The sequence below is a fragment of the Neofelis nebulosa genome, chromosome X, assembly GCF_028018385.1.
Source record: "Neofelis nebulosa isolate mNeoNeb1 chromosome X, mNeoNeb1.pri, whole genome shotgun sequence".
NCBI classification, from domain to species: domain Eukaryota; kingdom Metazoa; phylum Chordata; class Mammalia; order Carnivora; family Felidae; genus Neofelis; species Neofelis nebulosa.
In genome coordinates, this window is record NC_080800.1 from 41,791,323 (window position 1) to 41,818,941 (window position 27,619).

The window sequence follows — 27,619 nt, forward strand, 5'->3', positions numbered from 1 at the left end:
TGTGAGAGAGAGAGAGACAGAGAGAGAGAGAGAGAGAGAGAGAGAGAGAGAGAGAGAGAGGGAGAGGAGGGGCAGAGAGAGAAGGACAGAGGATCCAAAGTGGGCTCTGCCGTGACAGCAGAAAGCCTGATGCGGGGCTCGAACTCAGGAGCCAAGCTGTGAGATTACGACCTGAGCTGAACCAACTCAACCAACTGAGCCACCCAGGTGCCCCTCTCTTGTTAGCTTTCTGCTCTCTTGTTAGCTTTCCATTATTGATTTCTAGTTTCATTCCAGTGTGGTCAGGGAAAATTGCTCATTTTCTTTTCTTTTTTAAAAATTTCTATTTGAGAGAGAGAGAGAGAGAGCATGCAAGTGGGGTAGCAGGGTAGAGGGGCAGAGGGAGAAAGACTCTTTTTTTAATGTTTATTTATTTTTGAGAGAGAGAGAGAGAGAGAGAGAGGGAGGGAGGGAAGTGGAGGGGCAGAGGATCTGAGGCAGGCTCCGCGCTGACGGCAGAGAGCCCAATGTGGGGCTTGAACTCACAAACCACGCGATCATGACCTGAACTGAAGTCGGATGCTTAACAGACTGAGCCACCCAGGCGCCCCAGAGAGAGAAAGAATCTTAAGCAGGCTCCACGCTCAGCGCAGAGCCCAGTGCGCGGGGCTCTGTCCCACGACCCTGGGATCACGACCTGAGCTGAGGATGCTCAACCAGCTGAGCCACCAGGCGCCCCCAAATTGCCCATTTTCTGTTTTTTTTTCCAGTTTCATTAGCTTTTGCTTTTGTTTTCTACATTTAGGATTGATTTGTCTCTTTGGATGAATTGGCGTTTTTATCATTAGATGTCTTCTTTCTGTCTCTGGTAATTTTTTTCTCTGAAGTCTACTTTGTCTGATATTAGTATAGCTACTTCTGCTTTTCTTTGTTCAACTTTATTGAGGTATAATTAACATTATTTCTGCTTCCTTTTGATGAATGTTTGCATGATATATCTCTTTTCATACTTTTACTTTCAACCTGCCTATATTGCTATATTTGAAGTGACCTTCTTTCAGATACCATACACTTGGGTCCTGTGTGTAATTTTTTTTTCCAATTTCTGTCTTTTAATTAGTGCAGTTAGACCATTGACATTCAATGTGAGTAATGATAAGTTAGGTCTTATTTTATTTTTTCTTCTGTGTTTGTTCTGTTTCATTTTCTGTTTTATTTTTCCCCATCTTCCGGTCAGTCATGGGAACATTTTTTAGAATTCCATTTTGATTTACTTAGAGTGTTTTTGAGTGTATCTCTTTGTATAGCTTTTTATTTATTTTTTATTTTTATTTTTTGTTAAATAAAGTCTACCCCCCATGTGGGTCTCAAACTCATGACCCTGAGATCAAGAGTCACACACTCTGATGACTGAGCCAGCCAGGTGCCCCTGTATAGCTTATTATTATTAGTGTTATTATTAATGTTTATTTTTGAGAGAGAGAGAAAGAGAAAGAGAGAGCAAGTGAAGGAGGGACAGAGAGAGAGGGAGACACAGAATCCAAAGTAGGCTCCAGGCTCCGTGATGTCAGCACAGAGCCCAACATGGGGCTCGAACCCACAAACCATGAGATCATGACCTGAGCCGCAGTCATGACCTGAGCCACCCAGGTGCCCCTATTTATCCATATTTTTGTTTCCTGCATCTGTTCTTTCTTTGTGATGTTCCAAGATTCCTTCTGTTATCTTTCATTTTCTGTTTAGGGGACTTCCTTTAGCCATTCTTTTTAAGGTAGATCTGCTCAGGACAAATTGTATTAGGATTTTTTTTTTTTTCCGCCTGAGAATGTCTTTATTTCTCCTTCATTCCTGAAGGATATTTTCATTGTTGATAGTTCTTTTCTTTCAGCTGAAAAATGATGTGCTACGTCCTATGGCCTCTATGGTTTCTGATGTGAAATCTGCCGTCATTCAAATTGTTTCTGTAGGTAAGGTGTCATTTCTCTCTCATGGCTTTCAATATGTATTTTTTTAAATCTCTGGTTTTCAAAAGTTTAACGATAATATATCTTAGTGTGGATTTCTTTGGTTTTATCCTGTTTGGGATTTGTTCTGGTTCTTCAGTCTGTAAATGTATTTGTTTTGCCAAATTGGGACATTTTTATTCGTTATTTCTTCATGTACTTTTAAAGCCTCACCTCTTTCTCTTCTCCTTCCTGATTTCTGATGGCAAGATGTTGGTTCTTTTGTTATAGAGCTTTGGGGCACATCCCCCCCCCCCCCCGCCAGTCTATTTAGTCTGTGCTATTCAGACTGGGTAATTTCTGTTCTGTGTTTCACTTCATTCATTCTTTCCTCTGTTTCCTCTGTTCTGCTGTTGAGGCCATCCATTGAGTTTTTTATTTTAGTTATTGTATTTTTCAGGTCTAACATCTCCATTTGCGTCTTCCTGGTATCTTCTCGTGTTTTCCTGAGACGCGCTCATTGAAGTGTTTTTGTGATGGCTGATTCAAAGTCTTCATCGGACAGTTTTCTCTGTTACCTCAGTCTTGATAGCAGTTGATTTTTTTCATTCAGTTTGAGATTTTTCTGGTTCTTTTTAGTTTTTAAATGTTTATTTTACAGGGGGGGTGGGCAGAGAGAGAGGGAGACACAGAATCCGAAGCAGGCTCCGGGCTCTGAGCTGTCAGCACAGAGCCCAACACAGGGCTCGAACTCACAAGCTTGTGAGATCATGACCTGAGCCGAAGTCGGACGTTTAACTGACTGAGCCACCCAGGCGCCCCTTTTCTGGTTCTTGATATGAGTGATTATCCATCGAAACCGTTAGACATTTTTGATATGATGTTACGAGATTCTGGGTCTTATTTAAACTGGTTTTAGCTGGCTTCCTCTAACTTTAGTGCAGCTGGGGAAGAAAGGATGACATGTCACCACTACCAGGCAGCAGAATAAGCCCAGGTTTCCCAGTTGGCTTCCCTTGAACCCGAGGTAGAGAGCTTCTCGTTACTTCTGGGCAGGCGTCGGGTTCCAGCTTTCCATTGTATCTTTCCAGACACCTCTCCTGACTCTCCGCTAGACCTCTGATACCACTACTCGGTAGACGGGGGAAGGATGCCTCATTACTGCTGATTTGCGATGGATGTCCAGGCTCCCCCTGGTTTCTTCACTGACGGCACTGAGTGAGGAGGCTCCTTGCTGCCCAGAAGGGATGAGCCTCAGCTCCCTGCTTTGTCTTTTGTGATACCACTCCAGTGTTGTAGAGGGTATAGCACTTTGTCAAAGCCACAAAGAAGTGGAACTATATGCTCCCCACTTGGCTTTGCTGACGGGATGGAGCCGGGACCCATAGGTTTTCGTGCTTTTCTCCCACGATGCTTGGCTGGAATAAGTTGGTTATTATTTCACAGTTTTCTGGGCGCGCCTGGGTGGCTCCGTCGCTTAAGCATCCAACTCTTGATTTCACCTCAGGTCGTGATCTCACGGTTCGCGAGATCGAGCCCCGTGTCAGGCTCCATGCTGACATGGAACCTGCTTGGCATTCTGTCTCCCCCCCCTCCCCTCCCCCCTGCTCATGCTCTCTCTCTCTCTCTCTCTCTCTCTTTCTCTCTCAAAATAGATAAATAATTATTTAAAAAAAATTTTTTTAAGTGTATTTATTTTTGAGAGAGACAGAGCATGAGTGGGGAGGGGCAGAGAAAGAGGGGGACACAGAATCCGAAGCGGGCTCCAGGCTCCGGGCTGTCCACACAGAGCCTGACACGGGGCTCGAGCTCACGAACCGTGAGATCAGGACCCGAGCCGAAGTCAGATGCTTAACCGACTGGGCCACCCAGGTGCCCCAATAAATAAATATTTTTTAAAAATGCTTTCTTGCTAGGTTGTCCTTTTCCTGGTCCTTTGACCAGATAAAGCAGACTTTCTTAGTCCATTGGAATTTTTGGGTTGCCTCCGTCTCCAGCACCTACTCTGGGATATATGTGGTATAAAGAAAACTCAGGGGAATCACTGCTATGTTGTTCCTGGAGTTTTAAGTCCCCCACTGATCTGCCTCATCTCCAAGTGGCACAGTCTTCTTCATTTTATTTTCTTTTTAAAATTAAATATATTTTATTATGACCCAGACAGGGAGCACCACAGGTAGGAAGGAATTATTATTATTTTTGACTACTGAAATATATCTTATTTATTTCTTAAACTTTTTAATTTGAGTATAGGTGACACCTGGTGTTACATTAGTTTCAGGTGTACCCCATAGTGAATTAGCGGGTTTATACATTAAGCTGTGCTCACCGCCAGCCTAGCCTCCTTTTTTTTGCCATACGGCGCTATCTGTATTCCTTATGCCGTGCCTTTTTTAATGTGGGTGTAGTTGACACACAGTTACATTAATTAGTTTTACGTGTTCAGCATAGCGGTTTGACACGTTTATACATTATTCTCTGCCCATCACAAGTGTAGATACCATTATGCTGTGCCTGTTACTCCCGTGACTTCATCGTTTCATAACCAGAAGCCTGTGTCTCCCACTCGCCTTCACCCATTTTGCCCATTCTCCCACCCCCTCCCTTTGGCAACCACCAGTTTGTTTGCTGTATTCATAGGTGTGATTCTGCTTTTTGTTCGTTTATTCATTTGGGGTTTTGTTTGGATTCCACATATGAATGCAATCCTCTGACGTTTGTCTTTCTCGGTCTTATTTCACTTAACCTAATACCGTCTAGGTCCATCCATGTCACAAATGGTTCGATATCATCCTTTTCTATGACTGTGTAATACGCCATTGTGTATGTACCACATCTTCCTCATTCATTCATCTGTTAGTGATCACTTGGGTTGCTTCCATATCTTGGTTAGTGTAAATAAGGCTGCATTACACATGGGGGTGCATGTATCTTTTCAAATTAGTGTTTTCATTTGCCTTTTCTTCATTTTCACTTCATTCCTGTAGTAGAATTACTGGGTCATATCGTATTTCGATTTGAAATCTTTTTTTCAGTAGGCTCCACACCCAACACGGGTCTTGAACTCATGACCCTGAGCTCGAGAGTCACCTGTTCTACCAACTGAGCCGGCCGGGTGTCCCTCAGATTTTTTGAGGTACCTCCATACTGTTTTCCACAGTGGCTGTACCAGTTTACATTCCCACCAATGGCGTGTGAGGGTTGAGAGCTTTTCCTCTAAGATCAGGAAGAAGACAAAGATGTCTGCTCTTGCCACTTTAATTTAACATAGTACTGGAAGTCCGAGCGACAGCAGTCCTACAAGAAAAGGAAATAAGAGGCATCCATATTGGTAAAGAAGAAGTTAGGGGCGCCTGGGTGGCTCAGTCGGTTGAGCGTCCGACTTCGGCTCAGGTCATGATCTCGAGGTCCGTGGGTTCAAGCCCCGCGTCGGGCTCTGTGCTGACAGCTCAGAGCCTGGAGCCTGTTTCAGATTCTGTGTCTCCCTCTTTCTCTGACCCTCCCCTGTTCATGCTCTCTCTCTCTGTCTCAAAAATAAATAAATGTTAAAAAAAAAATTAAAAAAATTAAAAAAAAAAGAAGAAGTTAAACTGTCATTTGCAGATGACATGATGCTGTACATAGAAAATTCTCTTCTTTGTTTTATATATAGTGTCCAGGGTTCTTAGATGTACTTAGCAGGAGGACTAGGGAAGAGTACATTTGCGTGTATTTTCCTGGAAGCAGAACTCAGCGTACTTTTTCTTAAGACAATGAAAAATACAGAATTCATTTTCTTTTTTAAATTTTTTTTTTAAATTTTTTTTTTTTTCAACGCTTTTTATTTATTTTTGGGACAGAGAGAGACAGAGCATGAACGGGGGAGGGGCAGAGAGAGAGGGAGACACAGAATCGGAAACAGGCTCCAGGCTCCGAGCCATCAGCCCAGAGCCTGACGCGGGGCTCGAACTCACGGACCGCGAGATCGTGACCTGGCTGAAGTCGGACGCTTAACCGACTGCGCCAACCAGGCGCCCCCAGAATTCATTTTCAATTCAGATTAAAATTACAGAACTTTACTTCTTTTGCTTATTTATTAAAATTTTAAAAAGTTTATTTATTTATTTTGAGAGAGAGCGTGAGCTCAAGCCGGGGAGGGGGAGAGAGAGAATCCCACACGCAGGCTCCACATTGCCAGCATGGAGCCTGACGTGGGGCTCAAACCCACGAACCGTGAGATCATGACCTGAGCCGAAACCAAGAGTTGGACGCTTAACCGACTGAGCCGCTCAGGCGCCCCTATTTATTTATTTTAAATGCTTATTTATTTTTGAGAGAGAGAGCGCGAGTGGGGGAGAGGCAAGGAGAAGATTGGGACAGAGGATCCCAAGTGGGCTCTCCGCTGATAGCACTGAGCGTGATGTGGGGCTTGAACCCACGAACTATGAGATCATGACCTGAGCCAAAGTTGGACGCTCAACCGACTGAGCCACTGAGGCACTCCCCCCAAAAAAGAGTTTTAGAGTAACATACTTCTAAGCAAAGCATGCCATCTGAGAGGAGAATAGTGATATTGGGTGTACGAAATGCTACATAAGGAAGCTGATGGAGGTTACTGGGGTCACGCCTTTCGACTCTTTAGGCTTCTGACAGCTGGTTACCTTATGCAGGGAGTTTGCAACCAGTTAGTTGTTTATCTTTTGACTCTTCCGAGTTAGAGTGGGTTTCTCTTCCCCCCAGGGGAATATGTAGATTGTAGATGATAGCTTATAGAATTATAGGTTATAGAATAATTTACTTTTAAATGAAAACTTCGTCAACATACACCATTATGTTAGTTTCAGGTATACGACGTATTGATTCAGCAGTTCTACACATTACTATCTGTCACCATACATTATTGCAGTATTAACTATATTCCCTATGCCGTACTTTGTATCTGTGTGGTGTATTTATTTTGTAATTGGAGGTTTCTAACTCTTAATCCCCTTTATCTGTTTTGCTCATTTCCCCATCCACCTATACTCTGGCAACTACCAGTTTGTTCTCTGTATTTACAAGTCTGTTTGTTTTGTTTTCTAGGTTCCATATAGAAGTGGAATCATACGGTACTTGTCTTTCTCTGTCCGACTTATTTCGCTTAGCATAATACCTTCCAGACCCATCCATGTGATCGCAGATGGCAAGATCTCATTCTTTTTTATGGCTGAGCAGTGTTCTAGTATGTATGTAGAGATATGTATAGATCTACCTCATTTTCTTTATCCATTCATCTACGGGTGAGCACCTGGGCTGCTTCTATATCTTGGCTTGTGTAAATAATGCTGCAATAAACATAGGGGTGCGTATATCTTTTCAAATTAGTGTTTTCACTTTCTTTGTGTAGATGCGCAGTAGTGGAATTACTGGATCGTATGGTAATTCTATTTTTAATTTTTTGAGTAATTAAATTACTGTCTTCCAAAGTGGTAGTAAAGTTTTGGAGCACCGCCATACTGTTTTCCACAGTGATTGGACCAATTTACATTCCCACTAATGGTGCACCAGGATTTCTTTCTCTCCACACCCTTGCCAATACTTGTTATTTCTTTTCTTTTGGGTACTAGCCATTCTGACTGCTGTAAAGTGATATCTCATTGTGGTTTTGATTTGCACTTCCCTGACGATGAGGGATGTCGAGCATCTTTTCATGTGTTTGTTGGCCCTCTGTCTGTCTTCTTTGGAAAAATATCTATTTGGATCCTCTGCCCATTTTTAATTCTTTGAATAATTTTTTAATGTTTATTTATTTTATAGAGGGAGACAGAATGTGAGTGGGGGAGGGGCAGAGAGAGAGGGAGACACAGAATCCGAAGCAGGCTCCAGGCTCCGAGCGGTCAGCACAGAGCCTGACACGGGGCTCGAACTCATGAACTGCGAGATCACGACCTGAGCCAAGGTCGGATGCTTAAGTGACTGAACCACCCAGGTGCCCCATTCTGTCCATGTTTTAATCGGGGGTTTTTTTGGTATTGAGTTGTTTAAGTTCTGTATGTATTTTGGGTATGACATCTCATTTACAAATATCTTCTCCCATTCGATAGGTTGCCTTTTCATTTTGTTGATGGTTTTCTGTTCAATTGCTTCATGTGTTTTAACTCACACCCAGTAAACAGGATTAAAGAAATATTTTAAAATAGAGATTAGCTGGGGGCACGTGGGTGGCTTGGTAGGTTCAGCATCTAACTTTGGCTCAGGTCGTGATCTCATGGTTTGTGGGTTCGAGCTCTGCATCAGGTTCCATACTGACAGTGTGGAACCTGCTTGGGATTCTCTCTCTCTGCCCCTCCCTGACTTGTGCTTTCTCTCTCTCTCAAAATAAATAAATAAACTTAGATTAGTTGGAAAACATAAAGCAGTCCTATTTCCCCAACATAATTTTTTTTTAATGTTTTTATATTCCAGTTAGTTACCATACAGTGTAATATTATTTTTTTTAAGTTTATTTATTTATTTTGAGAGAGAGAGAGAGAGAGAGAGAGAGAGTGTGTGTGTGTGTGTGTGTGTGTGTGTGTGGTGGGGACAGAGAGAGGGGGAGAGACAGAGAGAATCCAAGCAGGCTGAGATCATGACTTGAGATCATGACCTGAGCCGAAACCAAGAGTTGGAGGCGTAACCGACTGAGCCACCCACGTGCCCCCGAGTATACTCTCTAATACCCCCAGTAGAATTTTGGTTGAATTAAATCATGAGAGAAACAATGATTAGTGCGTATATTGTTGTAGTCTTACTACATCACCACCTCTGTTGAGTAGAATTTGCATTCCATGTGTTTTCCTCTTCACCATCATCTTGAGTCCTTAATCTGTTGCCCTTCCTTTCTGAGGTCTTTACCCATGCTTTTCTGACACTCTGTCCTGGTTGGTTCTTTTTTAGTTTTTTCCTGGGTTACCAGATGGTGCACGACTTGAGTGTCCTGACAATGCTCTCAAATAAGTCTGTGCAGGAGGAACATTACTAAGTTAGAAATTGCTAACCAATATCCAGATAACAAGTCATGGGTAAAGTACTGCCCCCCCATGGTGTCCAAATGTCTCCATTGGAAGAGTGTCCCATGAATGTAGCTGGTCTTTCTGCCTGTGCAGCAAACTGCCGTGCTTTTTCTCGATCAGAGTTGGGAGGGAGCTGTTCTATAAAGGAAGAACCATCGGAAGACAGAATTGAGTTACTGCACTAGTGTTTCTTTCTCTTGCATCAGACTCTTTCTTGATCTTCTGGACCTGTGGCAACACTTCCAGCCTCTGCACTGCCGACAGTGGCTCCATTGGCCTCTACCTCTGGACCTACAATTCCGTTCTGACTGTGCCTTTTAAGTCATTCTTCCTTTTTTCTTGCAGGGTGGCAAACATTTACAGTCAGCTAGCTCCCTCAGCCAGTTTCCTGCCTGTAAAATTTTGGAAGTCTGACATCCTTGTCTCAGTTTTTTAAATGTTTACCAGTATATTAAAGGATATGATAAACGAGCCAACAGCCAGATTAAGAGACACATAAGGCGAGGTATGGGGAAGGGATATAGAGCTTCCATGCCCTCTCTAGGCACTTCAGTCTCCCCACCTTTCTACGTGTCAACCAGCCCGGAAGCTCCCAGCGTTCTCTCATTTTGTCCTGTATCCATGCCTTTCAGTTCGAGCTGTCAGTGTTTCTGAACATATAACGTTCACAAAAGCCTTGTGACTCCCTCATGTGTGTCCTCATTAGACAGAAGGGCCCCCAAAGATCTTTACTGGATAGTCTCATCTCTATTCCTGGATTTGGCTGAGATGGTTCAGTGGATCCATGAGCCACACACCTAATCTCTTCAGGAAGAGATTGTCTGGCCACACCCTTGGCTTTCCACAGCTCTAGTTTCCAACAATGAATTTTCCGAGTTTAGCATTCATCACGAGATGGGTAGGCTGAGAATATACCGGATCATTAACTGTTGGTTCTTTTTTTGCTTAACAGTTCCTTACTCAATATGTTCCTTTTGTCTTACCTTTTACTATGAGCAGCAAGACAAAAACAGGCTACACCTTCAATGGTTCACTGGAAAATCTTTCAGCTAAGTTATCCAGGGTCATTCCTTACAAGTTTTAGTTCCCACAGAGCTATAGAACACAATTCTGAGTTTTCCTCTACTGTATAACAAGGATAGTCTTTCCTTCCATTTCCAATAATGTGTTCCTCATTTTCATCTGAAACCTCACCAGAAGCACCTTTAATGTTTCTGTGTCTGTTACCATTCTGTTCGTGATGCATATATTCTCTAAGATGATAGAAATTTCCCTTGCCATCTTCTTTTTTAATTTTTTTAGTGTTTATTTACCTCTGAGAGAGAGAGAGAAAGAGCATGGTGGGTGGGGGTGGCAGAGAGAGAGGAAGACACAGAATCCGAAGCAGGCTCCAGGCTCCAAGCTGTCAGCACAGAGCCTGATGTGGGGCTCGAACTCATGAACTGCCTGCCAGATCATGACCTGAGCTGAAGTCGGATGCCCAACCGACTGAGCCACCTAGGCGCCCCTCCCTTGCCATCTTTTTCACCTCCTTCTGAGCCCTCTCCAGCAGTGCCTTTCACGTCTGTATTTCTTCCAACAGTCTCTTCAGGGCAGTCTAGACTTTTTCTCTTGCTTGACTCCTTCTTCCAGCTCCTTATGGTTATGGGTATTCCTTGGTTTGTGGCTGTATCACTATAATTTCTGCCTCTGTCTTTACACGACCCTCTCCTTTGTGTCTGCCTTCTCTTTGTATAAGGATTGCTTGTCAATGGATTAAAGGCCCAACTGGGTACCCTGTATCAGTCATAGTTCTACCAGAGAAAACAGAGCCACTAGGGGATATATATGTACATTAACAGATTTATTGCAATGGGGAACCTGGGGTGCTTCAGTCGGTTAAGCACCTGACTTCGGCTCAGGTCATGATCTCATTGTTCGTGAATTTGAGCCCCACGTCGGGCTCTGTGCTGACAGCTCGGAGCCTGGAGCCTGCTTCAGATTCTGTGTCTCCCTCTCTCTCTGCCCCTCCCCAACTCGCACTATCTCGCTCTCTCAAAAATAAATAAACATTAAAAAATTTTTAAGAAGAGATTTATTGCAAGAAATTGGATTAAGTGATTGTGTGAGTTGGCTAATCAAGTCCCAAATCCATAGAGTGAGCCAGCAGGAAGGGCAAAGTGGAAGCTGGCAGGAGCCAGACATTGCCATCCACAAGTAGAGTTTCTTCTTCAGGGAGACTCCAGTTTTGCTCATAAGGCCTTTCCACTGATTGGATAAAACCCACTCCAGATTATCAAGGATAATCTTCTGTACTAAAATCAACTCATGGTAGATGTTAAATACATCTATAAACTAACTTCACAGCAACGCCCAGATTAGTGTTGGATTGAGTACCTGGGGATGATAGGTAGCCCACTTGACACATAAAACTGACCATCACAGTCCAGCCCTTGTCAACTTGGCGCCCACACACGTCACCCTAAGCCATACCCAGTCCCCAAATAAAGACAATAACAAGATCATCCTTCTGTCTAACATGATGCAACCATCCTGGTATTTATAAATACATTCTTCTCTCCATCCCATATTCCTGTCGCCCTCAGCAGGCACCTCGCTGGGTCACGCTTCTTTACTTAGTGCGGTGACCTAAACCTTCGTTCCTTCAGGGTCCGTCTATTAATAGTTGCCTGAATTGGGTTGTATAGTTGTCCACTGACTTTAATCACACAGCAGGATAGCATGCCTCAGGGGGCCTTCTATATCTCAGGCATATGCCTCCATACCTCCATGGTGTATCAGCAGACTCCGTCTCCCTAGCCAACACGGGAACTCCCTTCCTTGCCTGTTGCTTCAGAGGCATGAGAAGCCCAAAGCTTCTGGGTGGCAGTCTTAGGTTCCAGTGAAATGGAATCACTCTTATGTTTTTTAAAATTTATTTTATTTATTTTGAGGGGGAGAGAGAGACTCCCAAGCAGGCTCTGCGATGTCAGCGCGGAGCCCAATGTGGGGCTCGAACTCACCAATCGTGAGATCACGACCTGAGCCCAAACCAAGCGTTGAGCCACCCAGGCGCCCCAAGCATTCATCCCTTTGGAACTGAGATCTCTATACCAGCAGAGCATAAAGGTCACACGGATGAGCAGGAACATTTTTGCTCACTGATCATTATGGGCAATAGTCAGTGATATGCCATTCCCATTTCCCTCCTCTGAATTCTGGATCCGTGACTCCCGTCTCTGGGAGAAACAGTACCATATATTAGATGCTGATTCCGAGGCTGTACAGCCTCCTGGTGGATATCGTCTCAGCTCTGCAAGGTATTATCACCTAGTTAGAACTGCAGCTGAGCCTTCAAAAGGCCATTCTCCCATGCTGTCTTTATCAGATAGGTAATTTGCAAATCCTTTCCCCAGTCTTGGATTGTGTTTTCATTCTCTTCATGGAGTTTTGCCAAAAAACAAGACATTAATTTTGATGGAGCCTAATTTACTATTTTTTTCTTTTATGGATCTTGCTTTTAAGCGTTGTATTTGGGAAACGTTCACCTAACCCAAGATCACAAAAATTTTCACCATGTGGACGCGGCCCAGTGTAATCCACCTGCCACCAGGTAGCTGGCTGATAACCCCAGAGTGTGGGGCCATGTCAGAGACTCAGTGTTGGTCTCTGCTGCTGGCACCTTGGCCACTGTGCTGTTGCTGTGGCCAGGTCAGCCTTGGTGAGTGAGAGTCTGTGTCGCTGGTTCCATATATAGCCTCCATCCCTGTCACCATGGTCATTTGGTTCACGAGCCTACTGGGCTCCTGTCTCCGTTAGTACAAGTTGCATACACTTTCAAAATCATGTCTGAGTGTGGATCATAATGGCCAAAGGCATCAAGAGAGCTACTGTTCCCTTTTGCAAAGGTGGCACCAAAGGCGAGGAAGGAGGCTCCACCCCCTCCCAAAGCTGAAGCCAAAGCAAAGGCTTTGAAGGCCAAGAAAGCAGTGCTGAAAGGCATCCAGTTGCACAGAGAAAGACCCACACGCCACCTCCCTTCCGACGGCTCAAGACACTGCACCTCTGAAGGCAGCCCAAATACCCTCAAAAGAGCGCCCCCGGGAGAAACAAGCTTGGTCACTATGCCATCATCAGCTTCCCCCTGACTACCGAGTCAGCCATGAAGAAAATAGAGGACAACACACTTGTGTTCATTGTGGATGTCAAGGCCAACAAGCCCCAGATCAAACAGGCTGTGAAGAAGCTCTATGACATTGATGTGGCCAAAGTCAACACTCTGATCGGGCCCGACGGGGAAAAGAAGACATATATTCGACTGGCTCCTGACTATGATGCTTTGGGTGTTGCCAACAAAATTGGGATCATCTAAACTGAGTCCAGCTGGCTAAATCTAAATATAAGTTTTTTCACCATAAAAAAAAGAGCTACTGCTTTTTACAATTGAGACTGCTTACTTTTTTTCAGCATCTTATTCAAATATGACCTTCTTTGGGGTAATTTTGTAGATAGGAGCTTAGCAATACCTATAGATGTGGAACACGCACCCTGCAAAATCCCAAGTAATCTGATCAGGTGCTGTGTTTTTTGTTTAGTACCAGGGGTTGACAACGATGGTGTTTTTTTTAAACGTCTTCACTTACTTTAATAACACTACATTTACCATGTTATCACCATGGGATGTGAATTTAGGTTAGACAAGAGAAATTTCACAAGTGCAGTAACACGTTCTGGAGTATACCAAAGTTTGTAATGTCTGACCAAAGCAGCTTGCTCATAAATCATTGGTCACTTCCGTTTTAGGTAATTTATTAGCATTTATGGTTCTTACAGGAAAAATAAACATACTTCGCATGTTTAAAAAAAAAGTGTTTTTCATTTGCCTTTGCACTAGCACTTAAAAGATAGCTTTCTATTTCAAGAGGACTTTATTTATTTTTAATAATGTATTTATTTAGTAAGCATGAAGTGCAACAGTGATTTCAGGAGTAGATTCTTTAATGCCCCTCACCCATTTAGCCCATCCCCTCTCCCACAACCCCTCCAGCAACCCTCCGTTCTCTATATTTAAGAGTCTCTTATGTTTTGTCCCCCTCCCTGTTTTTATATTTATTTTTGCTTCCCTTCCCTTATGATCATCTGTTTTGTATCAAGATGCTTTAAAATTACTCTTTTCTTTAAAAAAATTTTTTTGTTTGCTTATTTATTTTGAGAGAGAGAGAGCAAGTGGGGGACAGGCAGAGAGAGAGGGAAAGAGAGAATCCCAAGTAGGCTTCGTGCTGCCAGCACAGAGCCCGTCGCAGAGCTCGAACTCAGGAAACCGTGAGATCATGACCTGAGCTGAAACCAAGAGTTGGATGCTTAACCGACTGAGCCACCCAGGTGCCTGGCATTTAAAATTATTCTAATATAACAGCAGCATAAATATAATTCTGCACTCACAAACAGCTAAGCTAAGCTAAGATCCATAATTAAGTTATTCCATGTTTGCAAGTATGATCCTGAAATAAATACTACTTCTAAGGAGCCCTTTATCAGCTTTTTAGGTTTGGTTTAAACACATATACACACATTTTTGGTTGTGGGGAGGCTTATGATGTTATATTCCACGCACTGCTCTGAAAGGGGCTTCAGTAGCCAACCCTTCAATAGCCCAAAAAACTGAAAATACTTCAGGATTTGCATGTTGTCCTCTTCAGAACTGATTTCATCGGAAGAGTTGAAGAAGCTGAACATTTTACCACTATCAAGTGCATTTGAAAGTGATGTTTTTTTGGTGCTAATTTGACTCCCCTGGGGAACTAGGCGCTAATAATTTAGTCACCAGCCAAATCAAGCCTGTATAAAAGGAAGCCAATATTCAATTACCAGGGAATTGACCCATTCTAATGATTTTTCTTTTCTTTTTAAGTTTATTTTTTTTTTTTTTTTTATTTTTTTAAAAAAAAAATTTTTTTTTCAACGTTTTTTATTTATTTTTGGGACAGAGAGAGACAGAGCATGAACGGGGGAGGAGCAGAGAGAGAGGGAGACACAGAATCGGAAACAGGCTCCAGGCTCCGAGCCATCAGCCCAGAGCCCGACGCGGGGCTCGAACTCACGGACCGCGAGATCGTGACCTGGCTGAAGTCGGACGCTTAACCGACTGCGCCACCCAGGCGCCCCAAGTTTATTTATTTTTGAGAGAGAGAGAGAGAGAGTGTGTGTGTGTGTGTGTGTGTGTGTGTGTGTATGAGTGAGCAGGGGAGGGGGAGAGAGAATCTCAAGCAGGCTCTGCGCTGTCACCATAGAGCCCGACGCAGGGCTTGAACCAACCAACTGTGAGATCATGACCTGAGCCAGAATCGAGAGGCAGATGCTTGACCAACTGAGCTACCCAGGCACTAATGATTTATTTTGAACATGAACATATAACCTTCAAATGAGATGTCTAACCACCACCACCAAGACCAAAACAGTTGCTCTTATTTTTTTTTAAATTTTCTTTTAAAGTAGGCTCCACGCCCAATGTGGGGCTTGAACTCGTGACCCTGGGATCAAGATGCTCTACCGACTGGGGGCACCTGGGTGGCTCAGTTGAGCATCCGATTTCGGCTCAGGTCATGATCTCGCAGTTTGTGCGTTCGAGCCCCGCCTTGGGCTCGCTGCTGTCAGTGTAGAGCTAGAGCCCGCTTCGGATCCTCTGTCCCCACGCTTTCTGCCTGCCTCTCTCCCACTCGTGCTCTCTCTCCCTCCCCAAAATAAATAAACATTAAAAATAAAGATGCCCTGCCAACTGAACCAGCCAGGCGCCCTGACATTATCTCTTCTTCTAAGGTTTAGGCCTTGCCCAGAACTCCTCATATATGGAATAGCTCATACCAAGAATCCTTGCTCCCACAGCAAAGCCTTGGGCTGCCACGCACATGTGGAACAGGTGAACAGACAACATTTAGCTGGGGCTCCTGGGTGGCTCAGTCGGTTGGGCGTCTGACTTTGGCCCCAGTCATGATCTCATAGTTCGTGGGTTCGAGCCCCGCATCGGGCTCTGTGCTGACAGCTCAGAGCCTGGAGCCTGCTTTGGATTCTGTGTCTCCCTCTTCTCTCTGCCCCTTCCCTACTCATACTCTGTCTCCCTCTGTCTCTCAAAAATAAATAAACATTGAACATTTAGTATTTGTCCTGCTCTTCAGGTTATATAATCCACACATAATGATTGCTGCAAAACCCGCCATTGCAATGGGAACAAATGGTGCCTCTCTAGCTTTTTGGGTAAGTTTAGATCTCCGATCCTCATTATATGAAGAGAAATCTCTATGCCAGTTGACACAGTGATTACAGAATCCTCCTTTCAGTCAACAATGCAAATTCCATCACAGATGGTTTATACAGGGCCTGAGGCCTTCTCCCATTCGGAGAATGACAAGACCTCTCTCAAGCTCCAGCCAGTTTCTGGCTCTTACCCACGCTCGCAGTCCAAAGATAGTTCATTTTGTGTTGCCTGTGGCATGTCAGGGATAGCTTCTGCCCCGGGTATTCTTACAAATTACTCCATTTGAGTAGGCCCTTGGATTTTTGTCGCATCTATCAACTCTTCTCTGCTCCCCATATGTCACTATTGCATTTCAGCCAGTCCTGGCTTGATTTTCAGTTTCTGATATTATCATGATATCATCAATGTAGTGTCTTGTTATTTCTAGGACCTGCATCAAGTCCCAATCCCTTCTTTTTTTTTTAATTTTAGAGAGAGAGAGCAAGCGAGCACACAAGTTGGGGAGAGGGGAGTGAGGGAAAGAGAGAATCTCAAGCAGGCTCCATGCTTGGCACAGAGCCCAACAGGGGGTTTGATCCCACAACTCTCAGATCATGACCTGAGCTGAAAATCAAGAGTTGGATGCTCAGCTGACTGAATCACCTAGATCCCCCCCTTCCTTTTTTTTATATGAATTTTGGAATCAGCTTGTCAATTTCTAACTCTTAAATCTCTTTACTGATTGTGATTGGTGTTTATAATAGTTGTATTTTAAAAAAAAAATTTTAACGTTTTATTTTTTGAGAGAGAGTGATAGAGCATGAGCAGGGGAGGGGCAGAGAGAGAGACACACACACACAGAATCCGAAGCAGGCTCCAGGCTCTGAGCTGTCAGCACACGGCCCGATGCGGGGCTGGAACCCATGAATGTAAGATCATGACCTGAATCGAAGTCGGATGCTCAAGCGACTGAGCCACCCAAGCGCCCCTGTTTATAATATTTCTATTTTAAGGAACCTACTGAGATTATCTTCTTTGTGCCCTACTACATGATCAATTTTTGTGAATGTTCCATGTGTGCTTGAGAGAAAGTATATTCTGTATGATCGGAGTGTAGTGTTTAATATGTATATATCCAAAAGTTTCACCTTATTATGTTGCTTGGGTCTTTTGTATCATTGCTTATTATTTTGTCCACGTAATCTGTCTTATTTTGTGAATGGTATGTTAAAAGCCTCCCATTAGAGAATGCTTCTTTTTCTTGTATTCTTGTAGTTTTTGGTTTATATAGGCTTTTGCTGTATCACTTTGTGCATAGGTATTTACACATATCTCTGTTGTTAGATCTTTATTTTGGACAGGGCTTTTAATATTACAAAGTATCCTCCTTTGTCTCATATAATTGCTTTTGGAATTCTACGCTGGCATCAGGATTTCAGTCCCTGCTTTTATATTGTTTTCATTTGGTAAATCTTTATCCACCTCTTTAATTTTACCTTTTTATTTATTTTTTTTTTTATTTTTTTTTTTTTTTCAACGTTTTTTATTTATTTTTGGGACAGAGAGAGAGACAGAGCATGAATGGGGGAGGGGCAGAGAGAGAGGGAGACACAGAATCGGAAACAGGCTCCAGGCTCCGAGCCATCAGCCCAGAGCCTGACGCGGGGCTCGAACTCACGGACCGCGAGATCGTGACCTGGCTGAAGTCGGACGCTTAACCGACTGCGCCACCCAGGCGCCCCTAATTTTACCTTTTTAAAAAAATGTTTATTTTTGAGAGTGAGGGAGTGTGAGCGGGGGAGGGGCAGAAGAGAGGCAGACCCAGGATCTGAAGCGGGTTCTGGGCTGGCAACAGTGAGCCTGATGTGGGGCTTGAACTCACAAACTGTGAGATCATGACCTGAGCCAAAGTCGGGCATTCAACCGACAGCCACGCAGGTGCCCCGGTTTTAGCCTTTTTTTTTTTTTTTAATGTTTATTTATTTTTGAGACAGAGACAGAGCATGAACGGGGGAGGGGCAGAGAGGGAGACACAGAATCGAAAGCAGGCTCCAGGCTCCGAGCCATCAGCCCAGAGCCCGACGCGGGGCTCGAACTCACGGACCGTGAGATCGTGACCTGAGCTGAAGTCAGACGCTTAACCAACTGAGCCACCCCAGGCGCCCCTTAGCCTTTTTGAATGACTGTGTTTTAAACATACCTTTTGTGCACAGTATTATTGGGCTGCTTTACGAGGCAACATGAAAACATTTTTCAGTTCGTAGGTGACGTAAACCCATTTGCACTTATTTATGTTACTGTTTGATGTCATAAACAATACAAGATATGTTTGGTCTCAATTTTTTCACTTTATCTTCTGATGTAATCACTGTGAGATTGTTATATTTGCTGTTTCTTTCTCTATTTAGTGTTCCCTCTACATTTTTTTTTTTTTTGGTTATTAGGAAGGTTGTATTTTCATGCTGATAATTCCCTTTGTGTTAATACTTCATATAGTACCCTTAGGCAGTCCTTGTTTCTTTCTTTTTGTTTACTTTATTTATAAGAATTGTATATATTTGAGGTGTACAACATGATGTACACATGTACATATTGAAATAATTACTACAGTCGAGTTAATTAACCTATCATCTCTCATAGTTACCATTTTTTGTGTGTGATGAGTATACCTGTAATTTACTTTCTTAGCATATTTCCATTGTTCAATATAGTATTACTTAAGTATAGTCATCATGCCTGTACATTAGATCTCTAGACTTTGTTTTTAAGATTTTATTTTTAAGTAATCTCCATACCCAACCTCGGGCTCAAACTCACAACCCTGAGATCAAGAGTCGCACACTCCGTGGATTGAGCCAGGCAGGCGCCCCATGCATCTCTAGACTTTATTCATTTTACATAGCTGACTTTGTCCTCTTTGACCAACATCGCCACATTTCTCCCATACCCCTCTTAATGTTCTACTCTGCTTCTGTGAGTTTGACTTTTTTTTAAAAAAGATTTCACATATAAATGAGATCATACAGTACAATATTTGCCTTTCTCTGTCGGAGTCATTTCACTTAGCAAAATGCCCTCCAGTTTCATCCATGTTGTTGCAAATGGTAGGATTTCCTTCTTTCTCATGACTGAATGATGTTGAGTTGTGTGTGTGTGTGTGTGTGTGTGTGTGTGTGTGTATGTGTGTGTATACACACCACATCTTTATCCATTCATCCATCGATGGACACTTAGTTTGTTTTCCATATCTTGAATAATTCTGCAATGACCATGAGAGTGCAGATATCTCTTTGGGAGAGTGATTTCATTTCCTTCAGATATATACCCAGAAGTGGGACCGCTGGATCATATAGTAGTTCTAGTTTTAATTTTTTGAGCAGCCTCCATACTGTTTCCCGTAACGCCTATACCAATTTACCTTGTTTTCAAAAAAGATTTTATTTTAAAGTAATCTCTACACCCAATGCGTGGCTTGAACTTCCAACCTCGAGATCAAGAGTTGCACGCTCCGCCGACAGGTGCCCCTACTTTTTTTTTCTTTATTAATCTTTTATAACATCTAATTTGTCTCTCACCTTTACCTACATGGCAGTCAATGATCTTATTCATCTTTTCTCTTTTTCTTTCTCTTCTTCCATTTTTTAGTTGTTTTTCTACTTTGTCGGGACAACTTAATATCTATACGTTATCCTTCAGCCCGTGACCCCAGCATTGTGTTAAGTCTTAACTTTACGGTAGTATGTAAAATGCCCAGTGTCAGGCTTTTGCCAAAATTTCCCCATTCGTCAGTTTTGGTCGGATGAAGCTCACCGTTTGGAGTAGTGCTGGTCAATAGAACCCCTTGCAGTGATGAGTATGTTCTCTATCTTTGCTGTCCAGGACTATAACTAGCCACGTGTAGCTACCAAATTGGACAGCGCAGCTCTGTTAAATTCCTTAGGAAGGGCACAAGTGTTTTTGAGAAATTGATGCCAGTTTAATTCTCTGGTCTTGTAAGTTATTTCATCTTTTTTGCCTGGAGGCCCTGAAGAGATATTTTCTTTCTCTTTAAATTCTAATTGTTTTGTTAAGTGCTATGTCAGAGTTGGTTTTGCAGGTCAATTTTCCTTGGTACCCAAGGGGCCTTTGATCGTGTTGAGATTTGCTCAATGATCCCGGGTATGTCCTAGCTTGGTGACTATTCCGTGTGTACCTGAAGAAACTTAATTTCTATGTTTCTGAGTGGAATGCTCTGCAGAGTCCTTTGGTTGCTGGGTGGTGTTCAGTTTTCCTATATCCCCGTTGATTTTCTGTCTACTGGTTACTTTGATTACTAAGAGAAGTGTTGAAAGTCAGCGGTTCTAAGTGTGCATTTGTCCCTTCCTTCTTTCGGTTCTTTCAGATTTGTTTCATGTATTCTGAGGCTATTTTATTAAGGCAGTCTCCCCCCACAGTCGTGCTCCCCCACACTCCCTCCCATGATCTTTTGGCCGGACAGTTAGGGATTTAGTCTGTCCGCTTTGGCACTCACTTTCTGTAAGGAAGTTTGCTCTTGGGGCCAAGGGGTGGGAGGTTAGAAAAAAGGCAATGGGGATCCTTCCCACACTCTCCAGACCACTATTCTTGCCAAAGAAAAGGATTTCTCTTCCCTAGAGTTTGAGGTGTCTGCTGCTACAAGGTTACAGGTTTTTGGGGGTTTTTTTGGGGGTTTTTTTTTGGCCCTGGGGCCTACTTTGGGGCAGGACTGCTTTAAAATAAAACAGTATTTCTCCCATTTTCTGTGTCTCACAGCCCCCCCCCCCCCCACTTCAAGCTTCATGTACTTTTGGTGTCCCTGCTGACTCTGTACCTGGTGCTTCTCTCAAGCTCTTTGTGTTTTCTTAGCCTTCCAGTTTATTCTGGTGGTTTCAGCTAGTACTGAAATGCTATTGCCTCCCAATCATTGGCCTATCCTAGCCTTCTCTTCTGAGCTTCAGAATCCTATAGCCACCTGCCAGCTGGACGTCTATCAGTATGTGCCATAAACAACCCAGCTCAGGTCCAAGATCTATTTCAATTTCTCCTTCTGCCAACCCAGTATCTCTCTTGTTTTGCTCATCTCAATATATGGCACCAGCCTCAACCCATCTGCTCACGCCATTATCCTGGGAGTAATGATCTGTGCCTTTCTCCCACTTAACAGGACTTCTGTCTAATTTCGAAATATAAATATATTGTGGGAGGGTCAGAAAATATTCTGATGGTATAGGGAGTCAGGCATTTTAGAGACTGATGACCTGTAGGAAAAAAAAAAAAACCAGTTGAAAATCCCTCCCCTCTCTGGCCCCGGAATGTCTCTGCAGCCCTTAAGCTCATCATAGCCTGAAGTGCTGTTTTTCTCTCCTCCGGTTCTATATGTAGTTTCATAGCTCACCATGTGTGTTTCATGTTTTCCTGCCTTTTTTAATGCTGTTGTCCCATATTTTTGAGGGAAACTGTATTCTTGTTGAAGGATTCCATGCTCCGTCTCCCCAAGTGAAGTTGGATCTGATAACACAGCCCACTGCACCCTGTACGCATGCCTAACGCAGCTCCCGTGACACCTCATTGCAAGACTGTGTTCATACCTAAGCCTCTTCACTGGGTTTTGAGCTCTTTGAGAACAGGCACTCCATCTTATCCCTTTTTTGTTTTCCCAGCAACTGGGACAGGTCCGGGCACCTCGTGTTAACTCAGCAGTCAGCAGTCTTTTCTTCATGGATTGATATAGTAACACAATAGCAGGGCCGTTCTGGGTTCCCCCCGCCCAACAAAATATAATATCGAGCAAGACACAGGGTCAGGTGTCCAATGTAGCTTCTTCTAGTTAACTCTTACTGGTGCTCTGTGGAGAGAATTAGTTTCACACATCTGTTTTTTTTTTTTTGAGATAGTATTTAACATTTTTTTTAATGTTTATTTTGAGAGAGAGTGTGTGAGCAGGTTGGGGAGGGGCAGAGAGAGAGGGAGAGAGACTCCCAAGCAGGCTCCGTGCCATCAGTGCGGAGCCCGACACAGGGCTCCATCCCACGAACCGTGAGATGATGACCTGAGCCGAAATCAAGAGTCGGGTGCGTAACCGACTGAGCCACTTAGGCACCCCTCCGTGTGTCCCATTCTGATCATTGCAGCTTGTTGTTACAGGGATCTGTGTCATTTGAGGACGTGGCTGTGGATTTTACCCGACAGGAGTGGCACAGACTGGACCCTGCTCAGAGGACCATGCACAAGGATGTGATGTTAGAGAACTACAGCAACCTGGCATCCGTGGGTGAGGATTATTGTCCACGTAACTCCTGGTACCACAGGTTTCCTTTGTTGGTTACTGTAACGTGTATGGCCTTTGTAGACTTTAACAATACTTTAGGTTCTAGATTCAAGGGGCACAGATGCTTGATTAGGTTTGAGGCACCAGGAAACGTGATGTGTGTTGTCACTTCCCCCAATGAAAGGTTTAAATGGGCCCCCTTCCTTGTGCAGCTCATGAAGATGCACCTTCCTCCTCCTCCATCAGAGGCCCTAGCGCTCAGACAACTTGGCCCATGTCCTCTGCCATTTCCCATTAACAGGCCTCTGCGTGGCCAAACCAGAGATGATCTTCAAGTTGGAGCGAGGAGAAGAGCTGTGGATATTAGAGGAAGAATCCTCAGGCCAAGGTTTCCCAGGTGAGTGAGCAGAAACGGGAAGGAAGAGTGCAGAAATTCACGCTTGGGGCAGTGGTTTCCAGTAGGCTCTTTCTAGGGGCCCTTCCTCTTTGCAAATGACTGGAGGGCAGAAGGTTTACACACTTCAGGTACCTAAATCACCACCTGCCCTCATTACGTTCACACTTAAGTGCTCTGGCCTGTTTTATCTTGAGGTTTGTTTTTTTTTTTTTAAGCTTATTTATTTATTTATTTATTAAAAAAAATTTTTTTTTTTTAATGTTTATTTTTGACAGAGACAGAATGCGAGTGGGTTAGGGGCAGAGAGAGAGGGAGACACAGAATCCGAAACAGGCTCCAGGCTCTGAGCTGTCAGCACAGAGCCCGATGCGGGGCTCGAACTCACGAGCTGTGAGATCATGACCTGAGCCGAAGTCGGACAAGTCGGACGCTTAACCGACTGAGCCACCCAGGTGCCCCAAGCTTATTTGTTTTTGAGAGAGACAGAGAGAGAGCACAAGCAGGGGAGGGGCAGAGAGAAAGGGGGACAGAGGAGCTGCAGCCAAAGTGTTGACAGCAGAGAGCCCGATGTGGGGCTCGAACCCAGGAACCACGAGATCGTGACCTGAGCTCAAGTCGGACGCTCAACCGACTGAGCCACCCGGGCGCCCCTCTTGAGTTTTGTGGTTGTCTACCACTCTTACCTATCCCCGCCCGCCTCGTCTTACACGTTCTCAGCTAGTCTGTCTCTCTTTAGTATTCTCAATTGCCTGCCCGCCTTCCACTGCCTTGGATGCCGTTCCTTGTGGGGCATTCGTTCGTACGCGCCTCTGGTGTTCCACCACCTCTTAAATGAGTGCCAGCTATGATCTGGTCACGTTCTAGGTGTAGGGCTCTAGCACCTGGGAAACTAATATCACTGTCCTGGAGCTGGCAGTCTGATATGTCACGTTTGGTGGTGAGAAGAAAATCAATGCAAGATATGAAAGATAGACAATGATGTGTCGTGTGCCTGTGGAGGATATGTCCAGGGACGACTTTTTGGGGAGGTTAACATTGGTGCACCAACATCAGTGATGTGAGAGAGACAGAGCCACGTAGACTTTGAATATTCGGGGTGGAGAGAACAGTGTGTGTCAGGGTGATAGATCCTAAAAAGAGCAAAGAGGCCAGTGTAGCTTAATGGTGGGTGGTGCGAGTGGCCGGGGGCCATATCAGAGAGTTAGCTGGGGGCCAAATTATGTTGAGTTTTTTAGGCGAGGTGAAGCACTTTTTAACAGGCTATGTTTTGTGGGCTTTGGTAAGCACTTTCATTCGGTACCGTGACAAGGGAAACCATTGTTGAGTTGTTTTTTTTTTTAATTTTTTTAATGTTTACCTACCCTTGAGACAGAGAGAGACAGAGCATGAACGGGGGAGGGTCAGAGAGAGGGAGACACAGAACCTGAAATAGGCTCCAGGCTCTGAGCTGTCAGCACAAAGCCTGATGCGGGGCTCGAACTCACAGACCGCGAGATCACAACCTGAGCCGAAGTCGGACACTTAACCGACTGAGCCACCCAGGCGCCCCAAGTTTTAAGTAAGTGATCTGATTTGTTTTTTTTTGTTTGTTTTTTTTTTTTTTAATTTTTTTTTTTTTAATTTTTTTTTTTTTAACGTTTATTTTTGAGACAGAGAGAGACAGAGCATGAACGGGGGAGGGTCAGAGAGAGAGGGAGACACAGAATTGGAAACAGGCTCCAGGCTCTGAGCGGTCAGCACAGAGCCCGACGCGGGGCTCGAACTCACGGACCGCGAGATCATGACCTGAGCCAAAGTCGGACGCTTAACCGACTGAGCCACCCAGGCGCCCCTGATCTGATTTGTTTTTAAAGGATCTCTCTCACTGCTGTGTGGCAAGAGTTCTGTCGGGGGTGGTGCCCTCAGGCATGACAGTGACCTTCAGCGTCAGAAGATTCAACCTGTTGATCAAACTGTTGAGTATAATGAATATGGAAAAGTCTTCTACAAGAACACAGGCTTTGTTGGACATAAAAGAACACACGCAGGAGTAAAAAACTTTGGATGTCATGAATGTGGGAAAAGTTACTGCAGGAAATCAAACCTTATTGAACATCTGAGGATACACACAGGGGAGAGACCCTATAAGTGTGGTGAGTGTGCAAAAACCTTCAGTGCAAGGTCATACCTCATTGCTCACCAGAAAACTCACACGGGGGAGAAACCCTTTGAATGTAATGAATGTAGGAAGTCTTTTGGCAGGAAGTCACAACTCATTCTACACCAGAGAACACACACAGGAGAGAGACCGTATGCGTGTGCCGAATGCGGGAAAACCTTTTCTGAGAAGGCAACCCTTATGATTCACCAGAGAACTCACACAGGGGAGAAGCCCTATGAATGTAGCGAATGTGGGAAAACATTTCGAGTCAAGATATCCCTTACCCAACACCAGAGAACCCACACAGGGGAGAAACCGTATGAATGTGGTGACTGTGGGAAAAACTTCCGTGCAAAGAAATCCCTAAATCAACATCAGAGAATTCATACAGGTGAGAAACCCTATAAATGTGGTGAATGTGGGAAGTTCTTCAGAATGAAAATGACTCTCAATAATCATCAGAGAACTCACACAGGTGAAAAACCCTATCAGTGTCAGGAATGTGGGAAATCCTTCAGGGTACACTCGTCTCTTGGGATACATCAGCGAATTCACACAGGAGAGAAACCTTACGAATGTAGCAAATGTGGCAATGCCTTCTATGTTAAAGCACGCCTCATTGAACATCAGAGAATGCATTCAGGAGAGAAACCCTATGAATGCAGCGAATGTGGAAAAATCTTCAGTATGAAGAAATCCCTTTGTCAACACCAGAGAACTCACACGGGAGAGAAGCCCTATGAATGCAGCGAGTGCGGAAATGCCTTCTACGTGAAAATACGCCTCATTGAACATCAGCGGATTCACACGGGAGAGAGACCCTTTGAATGTCAAGAATGTGGCAAGGCCTTCTGCCGGAAAGCGCACCTCACGGAACATCAGAGAACTCACGTGGGCCGGCCCTTGCCTTTTACTGTGGAGAAAGCTTCTTTGTGAAGACTCCCATCACCCTCTGACCAAGCCCTCTGGGTCCTCTGGTCACCGGCACACAGAGCACACCTGTAACAATTAGGCTGGGACACTGGTGTGAAAATACGTCCTGATTCCTGTTAGGGGATAGCTCGTTGTTTTCGTTTCATTTGGATTCCCCTCATTAATGGTGAGGTTGAATAACTTCTTACCTGTTGACTGGCCGTTAGGGTTCTTTTCTTCTGTGCTTTGACTGTTGTGTATCCTTTCCCCATTGTTTTCTGATGGGCTGCTTATCTTTTACATCTTGGCTTTACATGTTCTTGTTTTCGTTTTTCAATATATGAGAATGTACAAACCTTTTTTCAGTCATGTGTATGGCAGATATCTTCTCCTGGACTGTGGCTGGTTATTTAATGTTGCTAACTCTTCCGTTGAGGTTTTATGTTCGAATGTTATCAGTTTCAAGGTGATCACAATTCTCCTACATTTTTCCTCTAAAGTTAAGGTTTTCCTTTCAACATTTAGAATGTTAATCTCCCCTGAGGTTTTGTGTGTGTGTGTGTGTGTGTGTGTGTGTGTATAGTGTGAATTGTACAATATATAATACTATATTTCTCTGAACACTTTCCATAAATGGTATCACCCTGTGTTGAAAGTTCTGCAGCTTGCTTTTTTCATGGAACGTTACCTGTCCTTGATCTATCCATGCTGATAAATATAGGTCTGGTGTATTCATTTCTCTCCCCCTAGCGCAAGACATTTGTGTTGTTTCTGTGTTTAGCGTCTGGATCTAAAAGTGGAACTGATGGGTCATAGAGTATAGGCAGTGTTTAAGTTACTAAGCTGTTGTGCCCCTAGCTCCAACACCCCCCTTCTACGCTGTTCTTTGCGATGCTGGGGCTGTGACTCTACAAAACATGTTTCTGTCTTGCCAGCTGCTTCCCGTGGGGCCTTGCCAATCGGAGATAGTAACTGTGAACCGTGAGCGTGAGGAAGGAAGAAGGGCTTTGCTCCTTTTCTTTTCCTCCCTGTTAGCGCCCCGTTCGTCTGTCAGCCCAGTATCGCTCCCTCCCTTGCGCAGCAGAAGTTCCTCATGGTGGCAGTTAATTCAGCACTCACAGAACAGCCAATGGTGCCCTGCCCCCTCAGAAACACTAGCAGCAGCTGGCTCGTGCCACCCCCTTGGGAGTTACCAGTCCCACCCACGTGACACCACTCCCCAGCCTTCCAGTTTTTAATAATTCCAGTTTCTTCCCTTGTTACCTTAGCCTAGCTGCTTCCTGCAGTTGCTGCCTCCATGATAATTTTAATGTTCTCTTTCTGTCCTTTTCAGTCACATGGTTAATAACTTTGTGACTAGTCAAAAATTCTTTATAAGAAGTTCTTTTCATTAAAACAACTGGTATCATTTCTGTCTCCTAGCTGGGTTCTTTTTTTCTTTTTTAATGTTTATTTATTTTTGAGACAGCATGAGGGTGGGCGTGAGCAGTGGAGGGGCAGAGAGAACGGGAGACACAGAATTCCAAGCAAGCTCGTGCCATCATCCACAGCCCAGAGTGGGGCTCGAACCCGTGAACTGTGAGACTATGACCTTAGCCAAAATCAAGAGTCAGAGGCTCCACTGACTGAGCCACCCCAGGCGCCCCTCCTAGCTGGGTTCTTTTTTTTTTCTTTTTTTTTTTTTTAATTTTTTTTTCAACGTTTTTTATTTATTTTTGGGACAGAGAGAGACAGAGCATGAACGGGGGAGGGGCAGAGAGAGA

General features: G+C 44.1%; 1 protein-coding gene across 5 annotated transcripts in view; it reads left to right on the forward strand.

The window, feature by feature from the left end:
- ZNF157 (zinc finger protein 157) overlaps positions 1–26,413 on the forward strand; it is a 39,303-nt gene extending 12,890 nt beyond the window's left edge. For 2 of the 5 annotated variants that reach the window (XM_058712857.1, XM_058712856.1), the window contains 4 exons: positions 1,868–1,946; positions 22,284–22,410; positions 22,709–22,804; positions 24,658–26,413. In XM_058712857.1, coding sequence (XP_058568840.1) covers positions 22,362–22,410; positions 22,709–22,804; positions 24,658–25,880 — 1,368 coding nt within the window. In that variant the 5' untranslated portion in view covers positions 1,868–1,946; positions 22,284–22,361 and the 3' untranslated portion in view covers positions 25,881–26,413. Of the gene's footprint in view, positions 1–450; positions 1,947–22,283; positions 22,411–22,619; positions 22,805–24,657 lie in introns of those variants that run through there. The other 3 variants (XM_058712855.1, XM_058712858.1, XM_058712859.1) reach the window with 2 other exon arrangements.
- Positions 26,414–27,619: the final 1,206 nt, after the last annotated feature.